This window comes from Plecotus auritus (assembly GCF_963455305.1).
Source record: "Plecotus auritus genome assembly, chromosome: 1".
Classification (NCBI taxonomy): domain Eukaryota; kingdom Metazoa; phylum Chordata; class Mammalia; order Chiroptera; family Vespertilionidae; genus Plecotus; species Plecotus auritus.
The window spans coordinates 32,204,506-32,230,653 of record NC_137770.1 but is presented as its reverse complement, the minus strand read 5'-3'; the positions used below and the strand labels follow the sequence as shown (position 1 = coordinate 32,230,653).

Below are 26,148 nucleotides of genomic sequence, written 5' to 3'. Positions count from 1 at the left end.
ACTCAAGGCCTGAACCTCAGAATTCGTCTACCTCCCCTCCCCCACCCTCTCCTCTCCACCTCTTTTACTTTCTCTTTCTTTGAATTATTATTCCCATTAATTTTTAAAACAATCACAAACTTACAGAAATATTTTCTGAAATTTTTGAGAACAGTTTTCAACATGATGCCCGATTATCCTCAAGTACTTTAGTTTGTTTCCTACAACCAAAGATGTTCCTCTGCAGAGCCAAAACATGACCATCGAAATCAGGACTTGAACATTGCATATCACCACCATCTAATCCTGAGACCCCCATTCAAATGTTGCCGATTGTCCCAATGAGGACCTGCAAAGCTAGAGGATCCAGTTCAGTTGGCATATTTCTTTGGTCTCCTTCAGTCTAGGACAGTGCCTTAGTCTTCCTTTGACTTTCATTATCTTGACATGTTTTAAAACCACAAGGCAGTTATTTTGTTGAATGTTCCTGAATTGCATCTGTCTGATGTTCCCTAATGATGGGACTCAGGTCATGCATCTTTGGGAGGAATATCACAGAAGGATGCTGGACTGTCTGGTGGGACATTGCCATTGCTGACAGTGTTCACGAATCACTTCATTTAAGGGGTGTCTGCCTGGCTTCTTCACTATAAAGTTACTTTTCCCCCTTTGAAATTAATGAATATGTAGGTTTGAAATATGTAAATATTCTGTTCCTCATCAAACTTTTAATTAATTTATGTATTTAAATCAGTATAGAGTCTCATGGTCTCCTATTGAATTACATCAATTCCAAGGATGTAACTGATTATACATCTCTTACACCAGTGGTCGGCAAACTGCGGCTCGCGAGCCGCGGTTTGCCGCTCTGTTGACTAATGAGTTTGCCGACCACTGCCAGGGAAAAACACTTAAAAAACATTTTAATAATGTACTAATGTCTTTAACCTGAAGTCAAAATTTCTGGGTAAGGGTAATGCCTTACACAGTGGTTGGCAAACTCATGTGGCTCGCATGTGGCTCGCAAGCCGTAGTTTGCCGACCACTGGCCTAGCATATCATAGATGTTGATGAAATTTGTTGAATGAATGAATAAGGGAAGCTACTTATGTGTTATGTTAAATTTTCTCTGCATCTGTTCATTGTCTGTCCACTTGTCAATTGTCTGATGTCTGTGCGTAAGCACAATGAAGAAGAGCAACAGGAAGTCTACCATGAGGATCAGTGAGCGAGATGCCATCTGCATCCCACCCTCGCACAGTCCAAGAGATCTCCAAAATATGTTGGATGGAGGAGAGTATGCCCCTTTTGTATCTCCTCCCATATTAGAGGGCAATTTTATCCAGGTAAATATTTGAGCCCTGAATTATGTTACAATAATTTCAGTCATTAACTTACTCAAAGATGACTGAAAAGGTTGGGAGGAGAATTGTTTTAAATGTGGCAGTGGAATGCATGATACAGTTAAAGGGAACAGTTTGGGAACTTTAAACAACTGAAAATAATTATAATGTTAAGTAAAAATTCATTTCAAATTTCCCCAACTCTAACCTAGGAATTCTGTCCTAACTCTACCATAATTTTCTATCATAATCTTCTCAAAATTACATGAAGAGACGGTAGTCATTTTTAGCATATCCTGCCACAGGAAAACATTCTGATAATTCCTTTCTTAGATTTAGCAGACACTGTAAAGAATAACATCTATGACACAAATGGGATTTAAAGTGAATTTTGGCTTTTAGTTCTAAAGGTGAAATACAATTGTCAAATTGTGCTAGGGAGAAAAGTTTCCTTTCATAAAAATGTTACCTACGTTATGAATGAAACTACATTTCAATGCATTTGGGAGCAGTTCTAACTTTCCTTTGAACATTCAACATTAAAATATTCAGATAAACCTGGCTAGTGTTGCTCAGTGGTTGAGAGTCAACCTATGAACCAGGAGGTCAGGGTTCAATTCCCAGTCAGGACACATGCCTGGGTTTCGGGCTTAATCCCCAACAGGGGGCTTGCAGGAGGCAGCCAATCAATGATTCTTTCTCATCATTGATGTTCCTATCCCTCTCTCACTCTCCATTCCCCTCTCGGAATTAAAAAAACAAACATATTTAAATATATATATATATACACACACACACATACATACATACATACAAAGAAATAGGGAAATGAGTTCAGTGGCATAGGCTGTACCTCTAAACTTCACTGAAATGCCACAACCAAGTCTAACATGAAACACATCCTCAGCTGATGCCACAGAGGGATGACAGAGATGACCACAGATACTTCACCTTCCATAAACACGTTCTCTGCACTGACCCTGGGAGCCAGGGAGACCACCGCCCCTCCAGAACCATAGGCAGGAAGTGATGCCTCAAAGAACACTAAAGCTTCAGTGTTGCCCAGAACACATGTAATAAGTCATAATTGTATGTACTTTACTTTCCATGTGCTTCGTTCTTACTAATATTCTTTTTTTTCCACATTTCTTCCTGCACACTTTTCTAATGACCTTTGCATGCTCTCATGAATATGGAGGTAGGGGCCAGTTAGCATTCTATAGACCATCCATGGCCCCATATCATAATTGGGTAAGGTTATTCCCTTCAACATGCAGCAAGCTACTAAAGTTCCTGAGTCAACAAGTTTAAATGAAAAAGAATAACAATGAGCTCAAACAGAGTGCCAGAACCTCAGGGTATCAGCTTGCCCACGGGGAGTTATCAGGGACCCAACCTCCCTCTTTTTGCTCTGTCACCCTCAAGTTAGCTCCCCTCGAACATCACATGCAAACAGGACAGTGACTGCCAGCAACAGAAGAAATGCCTCTCATCCTTACAACTCTGTGAGGACTTGGAATCCTTTCCCAGAGCCACCAAGAGGCCCCCACTAAGTGTCTCATTGGCCAGGCCTGGGTCACATGCTGCTGCTAAAAGCAATTGCTTGCAAGAGGATGAGTCAGCATGACTGGTTTATCATAATTTTTTAATATGTTTTTATTGACTTTAGAGAGAGGAAGGGCGAGAGAGATGGGAACATTGATGAGAGAATAATTGATCAGCTGCCTCCTGCATACCCCCCACTGGGGACTGAGCCCACAACTTGGGTATGTGCCCTGACCAGGAATCGAACTGGTGACCTCAGTACTCAAGTATTGAGCCACACCAGCTGGGCTAAGTCAATCATAATTTAACCCCTGAGTTGGGACACCAGCCCCGAGGGATGGGTACTGAACAAAACCAGAATTCTGCTCATTGGGCAGAAAAGGAGCATGGTGTTGGGTAGATAATCAATAGTGTGGGTTCTGATGTCTTTTAGAGTATATTTGTTTTTAAGTGATTTATTTTTTTGAACCAGTTATTATACAGCTGAGAAACCAAGTGTTGCTTGGAACTTCTCTGGCTTCACATCGTTGTCCACCCACTTTCCAGTCTCCTCCTCTTCCAACTGCGAAGAATTTACTGGCTGAGATTCTTAGGACTTGGGGTTTTGCACATGCAATTCCTCAGCTTAAAAGTTCTGTCCACACAGCCAGTTTACCTCCCACATTGTTCAGGTCTCAGTGAGGTCCCTTTCTCAGGGGAGACTTCTCTGACCCTGTGGCCAGGGTGCCTGGGACTGGCCAATTGGTAAGTGTTTAGGAAGTTTGCAAGTAGTTGTTAAACACAGCCACTATTAAAAATTAAATTCTATAAACTTTTCCAATTAAGTTACATTCAGAACAAAGGCAACAAATACTCAAAACTCATTATTCCTATTATTTCTCTTTCTCCCTCCCCCTCTCTCTCTAAACAAACAAACAAATAATAAACATACCCTCAGATGAGGATTAAATAATAATAATAATAAGTGGCATAGTTGTTCAGGGTTTACTTCCCTGGTAGACCTCCACAGTCAGGAGCCATGTCTGCCTTTTTACTGTGAGAGCTCCAAGAAGTCACAGGAACGAGTGACTGAACAGATGCATCACATGGTTCGTTTGTCCTGTTTCCTACAGGTAAGCAAGGGAATCGGGACCATGCACCTCATCAGAAAACCCCTCTTCCTGTTCTCTGCCTTAGGTCAATAGAAGAGGTGAATCCATTTACCTTCATAACCGAGCCAATTGGGTGGCTGTTGCCATCTGCTCTTCCAGCCACACCCACAAGACCCCCAACGTGATGCTGCTAGCACATCTCACGCCCACGGCCCAGAAAGACAGACCCCTGTTTGAGAGTCTCCTGAGATCTTCTCCAGAGAAACTGGTGCTCACCAGGTGAGCTACAAAGGGAAGAGGTGAAGGATGTTTCAGAAAATGGGCTTTGCCCCGAGGAGCTGACAATGGACACGGTGATGACAATTGCTCCGAGGGAGCCTCTCCCTTGTGCTCCTTGCTGCAAATGAGAGCCACACCCTCAAAGCTGGGGAATGGTTTATGCCAACCCGGCAGTCAAACAAGAGGTTTTTTTTTTTAATTGAACGTAATTAACAGGAACTGAAAACTCAAACCGCCTCTGTAGAACATGCCCCTCTCCCCCCAACATCCTAACTGCTACCAGAAGTAGTTAGCTCTGGTTTTGTCTCAAGCCACCAACTTGCTCTGTGGCCTAGAGCCAATCACCCACCTTCTCTTAGTCTCCCCTCTGCAGGATGAAACAGGACAATTTCTCATGGTAAATGTCGGCACTCTGATTTTTGTAGTACATCAGAGTCTTAGAAGTGTGACCCAGGGGGGATGACCCCCAGCAGCCTGATGGCATGTACTGAAAATGACCCTTCTGAGCCTCCTAAACTAAGGACCAGCCCTGGGGCCTGTGGCCACGGGAAGGCACTGCCAGGTCCCTGCCTGCCCCGCCCCGGGCCTGTGTGGGAGACCAGCCTGCTGTCCTAAGTCTCACTCTACAAACTGCTATAAAACGTAACAGGGAAGGCCTTCTAAGAGGCCTCCAATCTGCCCTCCAGATGACCTCTGCATCTGTTTGCAGGTTTCTCCCTCTGCAGTTTGTGACTCTGTCTGTGCACGATGCTGAGAAAATGCGCCTCAAAGTGAAGTTGGTGAGTGGTCGAGCCTACTACCTACAGCTCTGTGCCCCTGCATACAAACAGGACGTCTTGTTTTCTCAATGGGTAGAGCTCATCGCCCTCTTGAATCAGGAGAAAGCCAAAGCTTCCAGAGTGTCGGAAGTCTCGAGCCTCTCGGAACTCACAAATAGCACAGACATCACGGGCTCCATGGACATCATGGATATCGCAGAATTCGCAGCTGTACAGACTTCCCATCCGTACACGTATTCAGACCATGTATATGGCATGGAGAGCACTGATTTCTCAGAATTAACAGTCATCACCGACGTCACTGATGTCACGGATGTTCCCGAACAGGAGGTCACTGAGGCCCCAGATGTGAACATTTTCACAGAAGTCACAGAAGTCACAGACCTCCATGATGGCACAAACAGCTCGGGGGTCAGAGTGGTATTTGAAAATGATGACATACTAAGGGCCAAGCAAGCAGAAAAGGTATGTGACATGGAAGACTTTCATTCTTTAAGAATCAAGAACAAGGGTGATCACCAAGATTGCTCTTCTTGGTTAGTTCCCTGATGGTGATTATCAAAATGCTATGGAACTTGCTCTAATTTTAACAATGAGATCTGATCCTTGCTGTAAAGGAGTTGTCAGGTGTCTCTTGAAATAGGTAGTGACCATCCTTACCACCAAACGTACCCCAATGTCAGAAAGCTGTGGTGGGTTGGGAAGAACTTTGGGATCAGAGTCCGAGACCTGGCTTGGAATCTTGCCCTGCTGCAGAGTGGTTTGGCCAAGTCACTGAACCTGCATGAGCTTCAGTCTCCTCATCTTTGGATGAGAATATTAATATTACGTAAGGGCTATTTTAAGGTCTAAATATATATAAAAAGATGAGATGAAACTTCAGTAGGGAAAAGTGAGGGTAGAAATTAAAATACCAAAAGAAGTCAGTGGCTATAGAAAAAGGCCAGGAAGTAGAAAAACTCAAAGCCATATCCAAAAGTGATTAGTCCTGTTTGGCTGGAGCATCATATATGTGGAGAATAATAAGATACAGAATTGAAAAGTTGCTTGCAAACCTTGAATGCCAAAGTAAGAAGTGTGGTTTTCGGTCTTTGGGCATACCTTAGCCACAATAGCCCTTTCTGTAAGGGTGTGAAGGAGCTGTGATTCTTGTGTGTGTATTTTTAAGACTGAGAGCTTTTCTTTTTTTTAATTGATTTTTGGAGAGAGGAAGGGAGAGAGAGAAACATTGATGTGCGAGAGAAACATCCATCAGTTGCCTCCTGCATGCACCCTGACTAGGGATGTAACCTGCAACCTTTTGGTGTACAGGACAATTCCCCAACCAACTGAGCCACCCGGCCAGGGCAAGGAGCTGTGTTTTTTAAAGATTAATTTGATGGCAGGATGGATTGTAGGTAAAGAAATCAATTTGAAGACTAATGCAGAAAACCCCAGGGGGCCCACAATTTTTTTTAAAAAATGGCAAAGGGCAAGGAAGACGTTTCACAGAAGAAGAGACTTCCAATAAATACAGTGGAAAAGTTTAACCTCATTAATAATCAAAGAAATTCAAACTTAGAAAGAATCTATCCTGTAAAACTGTTACTTAAAAGAATAAAAGTAGTCCATGTTAGTAGGGCTGTAGTCAACATGGAATTCATATAGATTTATGGTAGGAATGAAAATTGCTACAAACCTTAAAATATACCCTTTGACTCAGTGATCCCACTTCTAGGACTCTTTCTAAAGGAATTAAACAGAAATAGGAATGAGGACTTCACTATAAAGATGCTAATCATTCCACATCTATACCATGTTTCTAAAAATGAAAATATGGAAGTAACCTAAACGTCCACTACAGGGAAAATGGCTAACTGGATTTAAATCCATGCAGAGCAGGCCCCATATTTGTCTTATTCAGGAATGACCATAGTATGTATCTGGCAAGTTCATAGACACTTACTAAATATTTGCTTAATGAATGAACACTCTGTAGCTATTAAAATTGTTGAAGAATTGTTCTTTACTTGGAGAAATCTTCATGATATAAAGTTGAGTGAAAAATGAAGACTATGATCCCTAAGGTACAGAGGCAATAGGAGGGGGAAAGTCATATTATTAATAGCAGTTTATTTTTGGATTTGGGGATTATAAGCAATTCATGTTTTCTTCACACTTCTCTGAGTTTACTGTTTCCTACAACAACAAGGATTCATTTTTAATTAGAAGAATTCAAGTTTTAATGATATAAGGAAAACATTATTATAAATCATTAAGTGAAAAATGTAGCATATGAAACAGAAATATGGTCACAGAACAGACACATACAAAGTAAATAAATGGGCAAAGGGACCAAGTGAAATGTGCCAGAGGAGTGGTTATTTCTGGCCAGTGGCATCAGGCTGGCAATAATTTTCTTCCTTTCACTTTATATATTACTAGAGGCCCAGTGCACAAATTCGTCTACGGGTGGGGTCTGGCCAGCCCTCCCTGATAGGGGCCGATGGGGCCGGGCCGGCTGGGGTGAGGGGCCGTGGACGGATGGCTTCCAGCCCTGCCCCCTGGTCGAACTCCTGCTCAAACTCCTGGTCCAGGGGACAATTTGCACATTAGCCTTTTATTATATAGGATGGTATTTTTTAAGTTATTCTATAATAAATATGTATTTCTTTCATTGTCAGACTTAAAATGAAGTTTTTAGGAGGAAAATTATTTTCCAGGAAAGGTAACAGAGGTGATGGACTAGTTGGTGCAGACGCAGGGGATGCTAGAGAAACACAGTATTCAGAACCTGCCAGCCGATTGCTCTGAGCCTTAGATTCCCAGGAAGCGAGTGAGCCACTCAGAGAGGTGGTGCATTAACAGAAACCAGGAAATTAGAACAGGAGAGATTTTAGGGTATTAAGGTTTAGGTAGAGGTTCTAAGTGTTTTGAAAAACAAATTCGGTAGTAGTATTAAGAAGCTCCAACTCCTCTCACCTATTAGATGCCCTTAAACCAAGGACAGCCTCAGATTGGGGAGTACCTAGTAAGGCCTTCTTAGAAAACCTTCCTTTCCCTGACAATTCGGGAAGAGGAAGTACTGTAATTTAGTACTAATTTTTTCTCGTGTGAGGTGACTTTAGTACATGACCACATGAGCTTTTCATTGTGCTGTGTTGGGTCCCCACACTACCAGCCTCAAACACCCACCTGGCCTCCCCACCGGCCATGCAACAGCAAGCTTCAGTCCCTCATTACTGTGCCTGTGCATCGAATAAATCTGAATGAAACGATTGCTGTTTTAGATATGGCCCCATAAGTCATCCACTTCAGGATGATGCTCTCCTGTTACCTGATTTGCTGCTGCTTATTGTTTTCAAAGGAAAAACTGGGAAAATGTCTGAAGCCTGGGTGTCTACGAGATACAAAGAGTAAGAATGAGCTCAAAGAATTCACAAAACACGTCACCATCTCAAACGTAACACTGACTTTCGAAGGGGAAAGATGTTTCCAAACTACCCTGACACCAGTAGAAAGTGAGCCGCAGGCCTGCGAAGAGATGAATGATAGGACCTCGGAAAGAAGCAGGACTCTCAAGGCTGAAGAATCCAGGTGTGTGAGGCAGGGAGGTCCCGGGGATGCCGAGATGGGAGGTAACATAGACACAATATAATCGAATGATGACATCGTCAACTCTTAATTACCCAATTTTGGTTCAATCTCATCTAAATTTTATTTTCATTCTGGGCTGCCTGTCTGGTGTCACTGTGTGTACTGAAGAAACTAAACAAGAATCACAGGGTCTACCTTTGGGAGTTGGGGGGGCCTCAATTTCTAGAGTGATGATGGGTGCTCTTTCTTTTATCTTTTATTAAAAAAAAAAATTTACAGAGAGGAAGGGAGAGGGATAGAGAGTTAGAAACATCAATCAGCTGCCTCCTGCACACCTCCTACTGGGGATGTGCTCACAACCAAGGTACATGCCCTTGACCGGAATCAAACCTGGGACCTTTCAGTCCACAGGCTGATGCTCTATTCTATCCACTAAGCCAGTGGTCAGCAAACTGCGGCTCGCGAGCCACATGTGGCTCTTTGGCCCCTTGAGTGTGGCTCTCCCACAAAATACCACGTGCGGGCGCGCACGTACAGTATGATTGAAACTTCGTGGCCCATGCGCAGAAGTCGGTTTTGGGCTCTCAAAAGAAATTTCAATCGTTGTACTGTTGATATTTGGCTCTGTTGACTAATGAGTTTGCCAACCACTGCACTAAGCCAAACCGGTTAGGGCTATACTTCTCTATCTTCTCTCCTCTACATATCCCTCACACTTTTCTACATTTCCAATTAACAACTTAATAATCTGAAAAAAAAACCTATTTTCATAACTTTGATATCCAATTGCAAGATGAATGGGAGAGAACACTACAGTATTATAAATATTAAAGTTAATCTGATCATTCAGTAGTAGTGCCTAAAAAGAAACCAGAGGAAAATTTGGACCTAAATACTTATATTAGCAATAATGAAAACAAGGGATGAAATGAATCATGTCTAAATTCTTTTTATTTTTATAAAATATATTTTTATTTATTTCAGAGAGGAAGGGGGAGGGAGAAAGAGAGAAACATCAATGGTGACAGAGAATCATTGATCAGCTGCCTCCTGCACGTCCCACACTGGGGATCAAGCCCACAACCTGGGCATGTGCCCTGACCAGGAATTGAACCATGACCTTCTGGTTCATAGATCAACATCAACCACCGAGCCATGCCAACAGGGCTCTAAGTTGTGTTTTTTTTTTTTTTAATATAAAAAGGAACAGAGGGAAACAGGAAAACAAAACTAAAAAAAAGTAATAAACAGCCCTGGCCGGTTTGGCTCAGTAGATAGAGCGTCAGCCTGCGAACTGAAAGGTCCCAGGTTTAATTCCGGTCAAGGGCACGTGCCGGGTTACAGGCACCATCCCCAGTAGAGACTTGCAGGAGGCAGCCGATCCATGATTCTCTCTCATCATGGATGTTTCTATCTCTCCCTCTCCCTTCCTTCCTTCCTCTCTGAAATCAATAAAAATATATTTTTTAAAACTAATAAACAGTAAAAAATTTATGTAATTTTAAGTGATAGAAACTGTGGTTGATTCTTCAAAAAGAATAAACAACAAAAAAAGGGCAAACCACCGTACAACTTTTTTCTTTAAAGGGCAAAACTGGAAACTTGAAAGGTGTCACATCAGCTAATAGGAAGATTAGTAAATTGTTATTGAGAAATATTATATACAACTTTGCTTTAATAGCTTGGAAACCCTAAATTAAGTAGATGACTTTAACAAAAACACAAAGAGGCAAAACTGGCACAATCAAAACTTGAAAACCGGAAGTTTTTATCAAATAGCTCCCATGAAAGAAAAGGACATCTAGCAGATGTTTGTAACCTTTTAAATATAGAACAAATATGTTTTATTTTCCTAATTTTCTGAAGCAAATAATTTGGATTGTAAAGTCTGGCAGACAGCACAAGAAAGAAAATTCTAGATTAATCCTACTTGTGGCAATAAATGCTAAATACATAGACTCTTAAGAAGCAAAATATAGAAAATAATACCAAATTAAGGAAACTGTCAGTAGAAGTCATTATTTGAATATCGAATAGCAGAAAAGTCATGACACTTTAAATGCATTTGAGAGATTTTGATGCTCTTGATAAAGACTCACAAAATATAGAAGAATTTTCCTTTAACACAGTAAAGAACAATTGCTCCAAATCAGAGATATCATTTTAATGAAGAAATTTTGCAACTGTTCTTAAATTATGTTCCCATTAACATTTCTATAAAATATAATTTAAGAGGAAGTACAGTATGGCAGAGAAATCAAAGAATAAATATGAGATTTTAAAAATCACTCTTTGCAAATGGAAATTCACATTTAGAAAATTTGAGATTCATTAAAAATATTAGTTTGTAAAAAATGTTTAACAATGTCATAGGTTATAAAATAAACTTACAAAAAATAATTCTGTTAATGTCTTATTTTTAAAAAATAAAAATGCATTGAAAAAAAGAGAATGTATTTTTCATAAACAATGATAAAAATCAAATATTTAGTGGGAGTGAGAAGAGATCTATATACCTGGAATTACAAAACTTTAATGGCAGAACTAAACAACAACTTGAATAAGGAAAACTCAGATCTCTTTCTGGGCTGGTAGATTTAAGACAGCAAATATTACAGGGCCTCCTAGATTGATTTACAGATTTAATACAATACCAATTTATCTCAATAGGATATCTCATAGAAATTATAAAAAGTATGTGGAAAAGATAGGGGTAAGATTATCAAGTAAACTTTTGGGTATGGAAAGTGTCTAGAGGGACTTGGTTCTATAAAATCTTAAGCCACATTATAATTAAATAGCCACTAGAAACACTAGTGCCAAGTTTAGAATATATAAATAAAGTTTGAAAAATAAATGTGAACTAATATGGGTTCAAAAGAAGCACAAAAGAGCAAAATTCTAGAGATTTATGTCATACCACACAAAAAATTTCAGATGGAAAAAGAGTAAAATATTGTAAAACTAAAATAAACTAGAAGAAAATGGAATGGTAGCATTGCCTTGGTCTCAGAGGAAAGTTCATTTCTTGGCCACTGAAGCAACAGAAGAAATTTTCAGTGGCAAAGTTCATTCATTCAATAATATTTACTGAGCACCGTCTATGTGCTAGGCCCTGAGAACACAGCAGTGAAAATAATCAAGTCCCTATCTCATGGAGTGTTTTATTCCAATGGAGGATATAGATAATAAAATATATCATGAGATCTGAAATGGGCTGTGATTAAAGAAATAAAGTAGCAGAATAGACAGTGGTTTGAGGAGGGAGGAGAGATTCTTATACAGGTGGTCAGGATGGCTTCTCTGATAAAGGGCAGAGATCTGATATGAGCAGGGATCTGGAGGAAGTATGGAGCTCTGGGGAAATAGAGTTCCAAGCTGAATGACTGTATAACAATTATAAATACCTGCCAAATAAATGATTTTAAATAAATAAATGCATAACACAATGGAAAAATAATCACAACAGGTAATCTATAAAGGTTGTTCCTACCATATATACAGGTAGCTAATGAGAATTTGTAAAGAATCCAATGAACAAATGTTATGAATGAAAAATTGACTCCAGAAGACAAAAATAAATCAACACTTGAAGAGGGATCAATCTCACTAATAATTTTTAAAAATACACGTTAAGCAATTACTGGGGTTTTTTTAGATGTTACTCACACTGATGATGTCACCGCAGACAGTGGGAGCTGTCTACAGAGTGATCTGGCAACTCACACAACAGATGATTGCAGCCCTTGACATAGAGGAAAATGTGTCAAAGAAATAATTTTTTAAAATAACGTATTTGAACATAGTGTCTTGTAGTTAAAACCTGTAAGTAATCCAAAGAACTGTGGGTATAAAAATGGCTAAATAGGAAATAATATGTTAATTTAGTGAAACAGCAGATCCCCATCAGGAAAAGCAATGGGGGAATTTCAATGAAAAGAGCTGTATGACTAAAAAGAACTTACAAGCTAGTAAAGTAAAATCCCCAAAAAATGTATATACAATGGTATTTTATTTCTATAACTAGAGGCCGGGTGCATGAAATTCGTGCACGGGGGGGGGGGGGGTGTCCCTCAGCCCAGCCTGCACCCTCTCCAAACTGGGACCCGATCGGGCCTAAATGGGCAGTCGGACATCCCTCTCACAATCCAGGACTCCTGGCTCCTAACCGCTCGCCTGCCTGCCTGCCTGCCTGATTTCCCCTAACCGCTTCTGCCTGCCAGCCTGATCACCCCTAACCACTCCCCTGCCAGCCTGATCGACACCTAACTGACAGGCCTGGTCACTCCTAACTGCCCTCCACTGCCAGCCTGGTTGCCCCTAACTGCCCTCCCCTACAGGCCTGGTCGCCCCCAACTGCACTCCCCTGCTGGCCCGGTAACCCCTAACTGCCCTCTCTTGCCAGCCTGGTCACCCCTAACTGCCCTCCCCTGCTGGCCTGGTCCCCCCCAACTTCCCTCTCCTGCAGGCCTGGTTGCCCCCAACTGCCCTCCCCTGCAGGCCTGGTGGCCCCCAACTGCCCTCCCCTGCTGGCCTGATCACCCACAACTGCCCTCCCCTGCTGGCCATCTTGTGGTGGCCATCTTGTGTCCACATGGGGGCAGCCATCTTGTGTGTTGGAGTGATGGTCAATTTGCATATAACTCTTTTATTAGATAGGATAAGGATGGTAAGAAACCACAGTTTAGGCATAGCTGGTGATTAAAGAAATTGATATTTGTTGTAGCTATTAACACATGTTTCTATGAAACTTTTATTATACAATGGATTACATATATAATTTAAAAATCAAACTGATGCTAGGATGCATTAATTGGAAGACATAGCAGTAAGAGACTGAGTTTTGCAGTCAGATAACCCTGGTTCCAATCCTAGCTCATCTAGTCTTACCTGCTTTGTGATGTTTCCAGGTCACAGTTTCTTTACTTGTAAAATGAGAATTATACCTACCATGCTGAATTGTTGTAGGGATTTAAAAAAAAAAACTGATATTAAAAAATTCACAATGCCAGGCATTGTGAACAATGGTAATTGCTTCAAAAATAAAAGAATAGACAAATTAAAATGGGGAAGGGAATGGGGGGAGGAAGGGACGTAGCAAGGGAGGGGCAGGAGAAAAGGTTCAGATTGTACATTAGACTAAACAAATCTAATGTAGATTTGACTTGCATTGAATATAATGCAAAGATGATTTTATACCACAGAGTATCTTCAAAGTAATGTTCCCACTACACTAGCTAATACACTGAACCTAGAGAAGGACTGGAGAAAAACACAAAACTTATGTAGTTAAAAAAAAAAGGTTATTTAAACAGAGGAGGAAAGTGCCAATAGGTGACAATTACTATCTTCAATGTATGAGAAGTCCACAGAAGGCTAAATTTAAAAAGTAAATTTAAAATGAAAATCATTTTAACTAATCACAAAGGAAAAATTTATTGTACAGTAAAGTAATATAGCAGACAGCCAACCAATCAATAAAGAACAATACATTAGTACGTATCACTGATTAGATATTAATAAACAACAGAACTGGTTTTTGGAGGTTGTGGTGTCTTTGTCCTTGGAAATTTGTCAAAAATAAACATTAAGACATTTGTCCTGGGTAGACTTTAGACATTATTCTCCTGCCAGGGATCAAGACCTACTCATAATTCTTATGTAATTTTAATCTACTGCTAAATAAACAGGCGACCGAATGGTGAAGTCAAATGTAGCTCTGCTCTGGGGAGTCCTTAAAGGAGAGTGCTGGAACAGAAACAGTAAACACATCCAGTGTGTTGTAGGGCTCTGAGAAGTAGAGAACTAAAAGAATGTACAGAGCTTGGGACACAGTAGGTGCTCAGTAAGTGATCACTGTTGTCACTGATCATTCATTTCCAATAGTTTACGTAAAAGAAAGTTGGGTGTTCTGTCAAAAAATTAAAAAAAAAAACACACCTTACTAATATTTTAACCAAGTGAGAATTAAGTATGTTTTACTCAAATCTGGCTTTTTCTTTAACCTTTCTTAGCTAAGTACAGGTCAAGGGAATCAATGGATTATGGGTGATCCTTAGGTGAGTCACAAACCTGGAAATCAGAGTCATGTGCATTTAGCCCCTGGACTGTGCATTTCTAGCAATTCTAGAGCCTGTAGATCCAAGTGCCAAGGTATTCAGGCATCAGGGGATGATGATTTCAGTACTTTTGGCTGTCTGCTCAAACAAAGCATCGTTTAATATCCAGGGTTTCTACACCAGTGGTTCTCGGTGTGTGTCAGCACTATCTCCTGGGAACTTGTGAGAGATGTAAATTCTCAGGCCACCCCATCCTACTGAATCATAAATTCTGGAGTGGGCTCAGCATTCTGTGCTGCAATAGACCGCCGAGTGGTTCCAATGCATGCTCACATTTGAGAACCATTGCTTTATGAAAAGCCAGTTCTAGATACTATGCCAGTTCTACATACTGGTACAAAGTACAGTTTAGCAAGGATTCCTTTCTCCTGAGGGCTTGTTCTTAGTCCCGATAGCCAAAGCAAGGATCCCTCTTTACAGCCATAGGACAAACTATTGGCTTGAACTCTAGGGAAACTTCTTCAGAAATCGTTTCTATATGACCAGGAGCTCTTTTGAAATTTGGATTCAAAAGGGAAAAAAATATATGTTAATTATTTAAATCATTTCAACTTCTCTCCTTGCCCTTAGATTAGCTTTTAGTGCATTTTAATAAAATGAATAATTAATAAACTTTATTTTTAAGTACAGTTTTAGATTCATAGAAAAATTGATAGAGAGCTCCATACACCCACCCACTGCCATTCTGTCACCCTTCCCCCACCCCCAGACTTCCCTATTAACACTTTGCATTAGTGTGGTACATTTGTTGCAATCTATACTAATAAAAGCGTAATATGCTAATTAGACTGAATGACCTTCTGGACATCATTCCCGATGTCCTTCCGGATAAAGCCGCAGTGGCAGAGGCCGAGGCAGCGGTGGTTAGGGGCGATCAGGCAGGCAGGGAAGCAGTTAGGAGAGATAAGGCCGGCAGGGGAGCAGTTAGGGGGTGATTAGGCTGGCAGGGGAGCAGTTAGGGGCAATCAGGCAGGCAGGCAGGCAGGCGAGCAGTTAGGAGCCAGTGGTCCCGGATTGCGAGAGGGATGCAACTACAGTTGGCCATCCCCTGAGGGATCCCAGAATGGAAAGGGTGCAGACCGGGCTGAGGGACCCGCCCCCCCTTCCATGCATGAATTTTGTGCACTGGACCTCTAGCTAATAAATAATATTGATACATTATTATTAACTCTAGTCCCTAGTTTAAGGTTCACTCTTTGTGTTGTAGAGTTCGATCGGTTTGGGCACATACATAGTGACATGTACCCACCATGACATACAGAATAGTCTCACTACCCAAGAAATCCTCTGAGCATTAGATGGGCTCTTATTGGCTTTTTAAAGTATTAAAATTGTGAGATAAAAAATATTTTATGATGAAAAAATGCTCTGCAAATTGTTGTTTGTCTCACTATTATGATCACTGTTAGAAATGGGAAAAAAAATCCCTATATGAATAGTAAAAATAAAAGGAATCTTGAAGGTTAGCACATCCGAAATTCTTCAAGGCCTGCACTCCAGTCTCTCGGCTTCCTGAGTCATTTATCTGATGACTCCACTAGGGAGAAAAATAAATAGATAAATTTTAAAACACAAAGCAAAAACAAATTTTGGTTCTAAGTAATCCTCTTAAGCCCAATTTAATCAAGCCTGGGTTCTTTTTTATTGCCAGTTTGCATCAGGAACATAATTACTTGCTGGAGCCTAATTTGAAAATGTTCATTATGAATGATAGGTGTAATATCTAAGAATAGAATGGAACTGGCTGGTGCTTTGTTCCTGGGACATCTGTAGGATATTGCAGGATTTGTAAGATTGCGTCAGGACATTGTGAGAGTGATAAATAAGTGCTACATATTTTTCATCTTCCAGACCATGGATTTCAGTGACACTTTATAACCATGCACTTTGGAACATGAAAAAAAAATTAAACAATGACCTTGTTAGATATTTTGTCCTCAAATTCATTACTCTTTAAAATGTAAATTCAGCCATTTCAATCTAGATGAGTGAAAGAGTATGGAGCCATCTGTAATGTCACTTTAGGTCCTTCCAAAGTGAAGGATTTCCTTTATAAAGCATTTATATTCCTTTTCATACCTCGATAATAGTGATACTGTGACTCTTCCCTTTGCTGTATGGAGGATAATGGCAGGCTTTATTTTAATTTACACATATTTAAAGTACATTTACCTGATATTTCTCAGTCTCTTGAAAACTTTTGTCATTAAGCTTAACCTTCATTTAAATCACCAGACCTATTTAGTTAAGGCTCTGTGAACATTTATTTGCAAACTCCTCAGAAAATTACTAACTTAACCTTTACTTTGGAAAGATCCATTAGTAGAACTCAAACTGGATGCATTTGCCAGAACCCTTGAAATGGATCATAATTATGTCTTTGTGCTTATCTATGAATATATTATCTAAGGGCAATTATTTTTTTGAAACACTTTCTTTTGCTCAAACAACAACAGTTCCAAAATATTGAAAATGTGATGAAGAAACAAAGATTTAGTGAAAATTAAGTGACATGGGTTTATGTTTTAGCATGCCACTGAGGTTAAGAAAATAAGTATTTGAATTATTGTTATTAATTTTTAAAATTTGGGGTGCAGAAAACAAACTTCTTTATCCAAAGACATTTCTGAAAGTGAAATAGTCTAAAAAACTGACAGCTTCTCTCCTACTTTATCCACTACACCATAAGAAAAATAATAACTTGTGTATGTTATTCACCTGTGTTGGGAGGGAAAAAAATTTTCCTTCTACCCTTCAAGTTCATCTGGCTGGTCTAATAACCAAATTAACATGAAACATATTAACAAGAGAAAATAATCAAATTTATTACATATGTACATGTGAGAGTTCCCTAAGAATATAGGAGTCTAGGACAGACTGGGCAGTTCAGGTTTATATGCCATTCTAAACTAAAAAAGGGGGGCAGGCATCTGGGACATCAAAAGGAAAGTGGGCAATTCACAGATGGATGAGAAAGAGCACACATTTGGTAAACAAATCTTGCCAGGACACCCAGACACAATGGGACTCAGAGGGGAGTATAAAAACTGACTTTGCTTGGCTTCTTCCTTTCTACCACGCTTAGATCACATGCCACTAAGGTGAGCAGATTTTCCTTGGAGCAGGTTTTTCTATCTGAATTCCTTTAGGCAGGTAAGGGGGAGGGTAAAAGGTTCTTTCTGAGTCTTTTGTTTCTTAAAAATAACCAGCTTAAAATAATCAATATATCAAAAAAGGCATATTTGGGGGGCTGACAAGTTTCCCAGGCTCTGTGGCCCCCATCAGGGCCATAGCGACTGTGACAAAGAAGCTAGCAGAGTTGGACAACTTCTAACCCCAGGCACCCATCCTTTCTAGAATCTATCCCTAGGTCTCTATGAAAGCCTACAATGCCCAACACACCTGGCTCTTTTAGGTGAGCCCTGAGCTTCTCTCAGTCTAAACCCCAAATAAGTTTTCAGAGGCTGGAAAGGAAGCAGGGAAAGGATGCCCCAGCCTCACTGAGTGACAGGTAATAAAAATAGATTATATGTTATTAATATGGCTTTTACAGGTGGGATAGCTTGCATGTTAGAGAAATTTAGGTACTTTTACTTTAATATGTTTTATAATCAACAATACCATAGATGTACCAAACACGTTTCATTGCTACCTACAAAGCATTTTGGGAATGGCCAGCTATCTCACACCCAGTAATGCTTTTCTAAATATTTGTGGTTACACTAGCAAATGTTTTGAAATGTGTTGTTTATTTTTACAGGAGCATGAGGACTGATTCAAACACTTCAGGTATGGAACAAATTCCACTACATTTCTTTGGGATCCCTGGTACTGGTGGTCACCTCTGGGTCCTGGAGCAGAGTAGTTAAGAGCGAAGGAATCAAGCGAGATGTGTTGACGCATTCCCTCTCCTGCCTCTGCTCCCTTCTGAGTCCTGCGCTCAGAAACTCTTCCCCAGAGCCTGTCCTCGTGCTATCTTTCACGCAGGGGGCCTCGCTTCACATTCTTCTGTGCTGGTAGGGTCCGGTTTCCTAGTTCCCTGTATCTAACTCCCTGGGCAGGAACCACTCCCTGGCTAGCTCTGCAGGTAGAACCCAAACAATAGGGCCTCTTGTCCTTGCTGATTTGAAAGGGGAGTGGTCCACAAGTACATTTCTTGGTAGATCTGAAGTCATCGCCCCTCTTTTCTTCCTGCTTTCAGTTTTGGCCTCTGCTTTGCTGTCAGGTGATTCCATTTAGTGTTTTGTATGACAGTTTTTTCTTCACAAATTCTCATGTCTCAGGATTTTAAATTGCAACACAAGCTTTTGACGTGGAGGTTGTCCTATAGGCACCAGAGGAGAGCTCTTCCCTGGCTTGCTGCTGACCCACTTCCAGGTTACTGTGGGGGTGGAGTAGACCTCAGCTCCAGTCATGCGCATAAAAGAATGTCATGGAAGGAACATAGAGGCACATTTTACTGGACTTAAGTGCAGAGGGGGGAAAATACTTCAGCTTTAAAAACCAACACTTAAAGACATTAGTAGTCACATTTGCAAGAATCCGCCTCAAAAAAGCAAATAATTAGAGGATAGGTGTTTATACAAGGGGAATTTGTCTCTGGGCCTTCCCACGGGGCATTAGTGTCCCAAGTACCAGATCGGCTTCACCTAATGTGGCTTCACCTATGTTACAATCCACAGTATTGAACCTGAGACCATCATAGGGAAATGTTATTGTAGTTTATAAGAAAAATGCAAAATCTCCTTTGCAGTATATAGAACTTTCATCTATCAATTTCTACCCCAGTTTGTATTTCAAAAAGAAATCAAAGTGAATTTGTAGAAATTCCAGAGATGTCCAATCAGCAAATATTTCCTCTCATTCTCTAGGCAAGGATCAATCTAGCAGCACCCTTATCACTAATGCATAGTACATTAGCACATAATTAGTACCTTCTCCATGTACTCTGAAGTGCTCCTTATTTAAGCCATGGACATTTTAAATTAATGTAAATATTTTTATCTTCGCCCTGCATATGACTGATTCCTTCACCTGTCTTTTGGCACAAACTCAATTTTGTTCAACTGAACAAGCATCCAATGCCTATCTGTTATGTATGAAGTGCTGGCAGGCTCTGGCTCAAAATGAAATAAATAACAATATGTATTACCTGGCCTCAAGAGATGCACAAATAACATAAATTGTAATGGTATAGCTTTCAGAGAAAAGTGGAAGACCTACTTTTTGCTCAAGAAGGAGAAATAGAAAGAGAAAATCAAGAAAGATTCTATGAAGGCGGCAGTCTTTGAGTTAGAAAGGGGGAAGCAAGAATATCCTGGCTATAAGGAATGGTGTGAACAAAATCAAAGGGATGGGATAGTGCTGGGCATGGTCAATACTGGAACAAAGAAAGATGGAGCCAGAATGCAAGGCAGAAGCCAGACTGTGGAGGTCTTGCTCCATGCCAGGGAGTGTGGACATTACTGTCTGGTCGGAAAGGAGGGGCCATGGAAAGACAGAAATGACAAAATTAGTGTTATGTTTTAGGACAATTGCAATTTCTAAGAGAAGCTGGAGCACATTAGAGGTAGGAAATCATTATAAAAGTCCAGGTAAAGGGTGCCCGGTTTGAACCAGGGAAGAAGCAGTGAGATAAAAAGGACATGAATATGTAGTCAGCAGGACTTATTGACTGACTACCTATGGGGGCAAGAGAAAAAAAAAATGAAGACGACAGTTTGGGAGGCAACACGACTAGAAAGGAGTGCGTCCATGATACAGGCTGGGAAAGGAGCTGGAAGAGTTTGGGAAAGTGAAGAAGTCAACTATCAAACACTGAACTTAGAATCAAAAGCCCTCGCTTTGACCTCTAACTGCACTTCCTGTTTCATATTCAACCTCTCCGGGCCTCAGTTGTCTCAACTGTCAAATGTGTGTGCACATGGGTGGGGGAGGGAGGGGCATGACTAGCTGTCTCGGGGCCCTTTCCACTGTTATGACTTTATAAGCTGATGTGTTTGTGGTCCTGGTGGCCCATCTTTGTAAATATAGAGGCAGCTTAGCACAGGGCTCTGTGAATGAGGAGCGAAACAGAGAACAGCCCACGGGTAGCAAAATCCCACTGTGAGCTTGTCAAGTCCCAAGGACAGTATAGGATGCAAGTCTGGCATGCAGGTTTCTCAAAAATATTAATTTTTTTCCCTGTTTGTTTTCTTTCATGTACTTTCTCATTCTTTCCATTTTTCTTTCCTTGATCTTCCCATTTTTCATTACTTAGGATTGTATAGTTTTTCAATTTTCCCTCTGATTAGCATTTCTTTCCCCTTTTTCACACTGCTCTGAATCACTTCTTTTCCCCCTTTCATACTCTCTTACGCACACTGAACACTCTTTCCCCCAAGAAAAGCAAAGATTAGTGGAATCATAATCCCTCATTGAATTTAGACTGAGTGAGTCTGTAAATCTGATTTCTACTCCATGTAGAAGCCCGAATAATGAGTGCTCCCACGGCAGTAAAACGAACTCCTGGTCTTATTAACCTCTCAGATTCTCACTCACCCCACTGCTGGGCAATGGCCAGCTGCAGGCATGGTTTCTAATTCATCTCTCTCAAATCTCTCAGCAGTTTGAAAGAATCACACTTTTTCTCCTTTCTCAGTAAGATTTTGGGTAACGAGGCACTTCAAATGTATTTTTACAAAAAGGCTACGTGTCAGGGCCTAGGCTAACCTTGTCTCTCTGGATCTGGGTCCATCTCTCTTCCTTCTTGACTTTCAATTTCTTATCTTCCTAGGCTTTCTGCTCCTTAACTTTGCTGAAAAAAATCGGTTTATCTATGAACCTATGGTATTTTCCAAATGTGTAAAGAAATGAGACAAAGAATAGAGATTCAAGGAAAGAAGAGAGGGGAAAATACTTAAGAAATACTGGGAGTGTCCTCCCCATCCCCACTAGCTTTTCTTTTCCAATTACAAATCAAATTCCTCAGAATCCTAAATGGGCAGGGTCATTCTATGTTGATAAAACCGAGGCTGAAAGAGAAAGGGTGGGAGGACCCTAAAGGAAACCTGTTTGTGAAACAACAGTGGGCTCCATTGGAAAGAATAATGACATTTTTGATGAGATGGCTGGAACATCATTTGAATTTAAGACCCAGAATACGTTCCCTCTCTTTCTGTGCCTTTTTTCTCTCTTGCTTGTGACTTTTTTCTTTCTTCTTCACTTCCTCTCTCTCTTCCCCTGTCCCCGCTATTTTCCTTTTTGCCCTTTGTCTCTCTCCTCTCGTGTCAAATCCTCTTCTAATTTCCTCGAACTTGTGCCTCATCTGTCTCCCCTTTTCTCAGGGGAACGGATGTGAGGAGCGGAAAGTGAAACAGAAAAAGCAAAGGCCAATGGATAAAAAAACATGTAAGATAACCTAAAGGTAATTTTTTACAATTATAAATCCCTATAGATATAAAGGGCACACATGAAACTTTCACAAAAAGTTGTAAAAAAATTGAATCTTTGAACATGGAACCTTATTGCTTCCATTGTAGTGACAATAGAGGTGGACTGGAATGTTGAGGGTTGGTTGTGGTTTCTGCTCTAAGTCCTCAGGAAAAGAGGGAGCCTCAGATAAGGCACTGGAAGGGAATTACTTGCAGCTTCTTTTACATGATTCCTTTATTTTTTTTTCTTTTAATATTTATTGATTTCAGAGAGGAAGAGAGAAGGAGAGAGAGATAGAAACATCAATGATGAGAGAGAATCATTGATGGGCTGCCTCCTGCATGCCTCCCATGGGGATTGAGCCTGCAACCCAGGCATATGTCCTTGGCCAGAATCGAACCTGGGACCCTTCAGTCTGCAGGCCCACGCTCCATCCACTGAGCCAAGCCGGCTAGGGCTATGTGATTCCTTTCATTCTCATTCTTCCTCTTCCTCTTTGCATCCCTCATCACACTCTTTCCCAACCTGCTTCCTTAGGTTAGCCAACACAGCCAAACCCTCTTTCTTTCATACCACAATTATATCAATACTAGAGGCCCGGTGCACGAAATTCGTGCACGGGGATGTGTGTCCCTCAGCCCAGCCTGCACCCTCTCCAATCTGGGACCCCTTGAGGGATGTCCGACTGCCCATTTAGGCCCGATCTCGGTAGGATCGGGCCTAAATGGGCAGTCGGACATCCCTCTCACAATCCAGAACTGCTGGCTCCCAACTGCTCGCCTGCCTGCCTTCATGATTGCCCCTAACCGCTTCTGCCTGCCAGCATGATCACCCCCTAACTGCTCCCCTGCCAGCCTGTTTGCCCCTAACTGCCCTCCCCTGCAGGCCTGGTCACCCCTAACTGCCCTCCCCTGCAGGCCTGGTCACCCCCAACTTCCCTCCTCTACCAGCCTGGTCACCCCTAACTGCCTTCCCCTGCAGGCTTGATCGCCCCCAACTGCCCTCCCTTGCAGACCTGGTCCCTCCCAACTGCCCTCCCCTGCTGGCCATCTTGTGGTGGCCATCTTGTGTCCACATGGGGGCAGGATCTTTGACCACATGGGGGCAGCCATCTTGTGTGTTGGTGTGATGGTCAATCTGCATATTACTCTTTTATTAGATAGGATAGAGGCCTGGTGCACGGGTGGGGACCAGCTGGTTTGCCCTGAAGGATGTCCTGGATCAGGGTGGGGGTTCCCTTGGGGCATGGGGCAGCCTGGGCGAGGGGCCTGTGGTGGTTTGCAGGCCGGCCATGCCTCCCGGTGACCAAGCGGAGGCCCTGGGATCTGGGATTTATTTATCTTCTATAATTGAAACTTTGTAGCCTTGAGTGGAGGCCTAGGCTGTCCAGGGTGTGTGGAAAGCTTGGCTTCCTCCATTGCCGGGGAAACCCAAGCCTCCTGCTCGCTCCATGGCCGCAGCCATCTTGGTTGGGTTAATTTGCATACTCGCTCCTGATTGGCCGATGGGCATGGCTTGTGGGTGTAGTGGAGTGATGGTTAATTTGCATATTACTCTTTTATTATATAGGATTTATGGAGTACCTACTAGGCTGTTACATATAGTTGTGTAAATTGTATACTGTACAACGTTGGGGGCCCCATTCACATTGTAGCCTTTGTGCAGTGCATAACCTGCATAGCTGCATGTGGTGGCCCAGGCTTACTATTCTAAAGTTCTTTGGGACACTAGCTTGGCACTGAGTTACTTAAGAATGAAACTTCTTTCAGCAGCCTCCCACAACATAGCTACTATGTGTGTGTGTGTACCCATGCATACATGTGTACACTTAGGGGCTGAGTTTGTAGAATTGAAGAGAAGGTTGGAGAACCAGGAGTGGCCTTGGCAGGAACCTCATGCTCATATCATCAGGGCTCTGATGATAATGGAGGTGCCCACCCTTCTTTTACCCGTTCTGTCATGCTGCCACTAAAGTCAGCTAGGTTAGCAATGAGTACTTAGTTTATTAACCGAGCCCCACCCAGATGCACACCATGGGCCAGAGGTTATGCACCAGAGGAAAACAATGTGGCCAAAAAATAACAAATGCCCACACACAATAATCCCCTGGCCTTCACATACACTGCTTAGTCTGTGCCTATGCTTTTGTGTGTTTTTTTCCATTTAAGTATGTTCTCAGTATTGTTCTACTAAAGGCCCAATGCACGGAATTCATGCAAGAGTAGGCCTTCCTTCCCCTGGCTGCCGGCACTGGCTTCCCTCTAGCACCGGGGACCCAGGCTTCCCTCACAGCCCCGGCTTCATCCAGAAGGTCGTCCGGAAGGACGTCTGGTCTAGTTAGCATATTATGCTTTTATTATTATACATGATAGTGGTGGACAGTAAAGGGTGGCACTCAGGGTGACATGTGCTGGTTCCTACATCCACTTAGAGAGGATCCAAGTCCTGCTAGCTCTCAAAATGGGGTGGGACTAAAGTAGGCTTACAGTTGTTCGTATGGAAAGTAATATAATAATTAATAAATAACAATATAAGAATAAACTTTGTTTCATGTACTCACAACTGTAAACCTACTTTTGCTCCACCCTATATAGTGTACAATTTAGAGAGAGAAAAATCCTTTAAAGATAACCCAATATTTGATGATTTCATCCTTTGATTGATATATTTTATAGCAATGAAATTTCAAATATTGGGACCTCATTAAGAACTACAAATGCAAAAAAGGGCAAAAAATGATATACATATTACATTTAAATCTTGACTTCTGATTTTAAAAAGTGGCTCTCAAATATTTAAGCTGTGAATTGCTTATGTATGGGCAAAGGTAGACAACTTTTTAAATGGTGAAAAAAGACTTCATATTACAACTGAAGTAACGTGGAAGTTAATTGGCCCCTTATTTCAATGAGCTTGTAAACCTCACATACCTATGACTTATTTTAGGACTCAGTTTAGATACAAAATAATTCCGTGATATATCTATAATTCTTACAGAATAAAAGCCCATACTCTCTTAATCTTGACATCTTGATTTATTAGATTCTTACATGGGTAAAAATAGCTTCAAACAAAAATTTTAAGAAATTTAGAGGTTCCTTTAACATTTCTTCAACCTATAAAAAACAAAAACTTATCTGTCCAAAGGATGTTTATTCTTATATTAAGAAGAAAAGTTGGATTATAAATGTACTTTTACTTATTATAATCACTTAATTTATGCATATTTAGTTTTTATAAGTTTTTTATTTAACAGAAATAACTTTATTCTCTATTTTAGACTTTTGAATTAATTGAACTGACTTCTCCATCTTTTTTATTTCCCAGATAAATACAAACTACTAAACTAAAAAACAAGCACAGCTCAAGAAATAACAGCCAACACAAGGAAAAACAAAGCGGTGTCTTCCATGTGGCAGAAATAAAGGCTACCACTAATCATTAAGCACTTATGTCAATCTCATTCCTTTAAGCCTAATTACTGTGGGTTATCCATTTTAAAGGAAGATAGAGACATATACATAACTAGAAGATTTTTTATTCATAAACTCAGTTTTTACCTATAGGCTTCTTTGGGGTTATTGGAAAAGTTTGCTATTCTCTTTGGTTTTACCTTCCTTTCTCATTTGGACATTAACCCAGCACTACATTGTTTCTAACATTGGGCCTGTGGCATCCTTGAAGGAGGGGCCATGTTCTTTCCGTCTTTGTGTTCTGAGCACCTGGCCTGAGAGACAGTATTTATGGAATCGAATGTCATTTTCAGAGTGATTTTTTTAATCCCCATACTTTTAAAAATAAACTACCGGCAGTCTCCATCCAAAAAAATAGTTTGAATTTTTAAAAGCCACCACTAGGTCAGTGTGGGGAGGGAGGGGCGGAGGGGGGAAGGGGGAGAGACATATGCACTACTATTTGTAATACCTTAAACAATAAAATAAAAATAAATAAATAAATAAATAAATAAATAAATAAATAAAAAGCCACCACTTATTCTTTTTTAAAAAGCTGCCAGTAATCTATA

At 40.9% G+C, this 26,148-nt stretch overlaps 1 protein-coding gene across 1 annotated transcript; it reads left to right on the top strand.

The window, feature by feature from the left end:
• Nucleotides 1–1,166: 1,166 nt before the first annotated feature.
• On the top strand, nucleotides 1,167–21,035 carry GARIN2 (golgi associated RAB2 interactor family member 2; the record flags this gene model as incomplete). Its single annotated transcript, XM_080663385.1, has 6 exons — nucleotides 1,167–1,325; nucleotides 4,044–4,237; nucleotides 4,947–5,481; nucleotides 8,363–8,592; nucleotides 18,472–18,500; nucleotides 20,971–21,035. The coding sequence occupies 6 exons, from the start codon at nucleotides 1,167–1,169 to the stop codon at nucleotides 21,033–21,035; spliced, it is 1,212 nt and encodes a 403-aa protein (XP_080519511.1).
• Nucleotides 21,036–26,148: the final 5,113 nt, after the last annotated feature.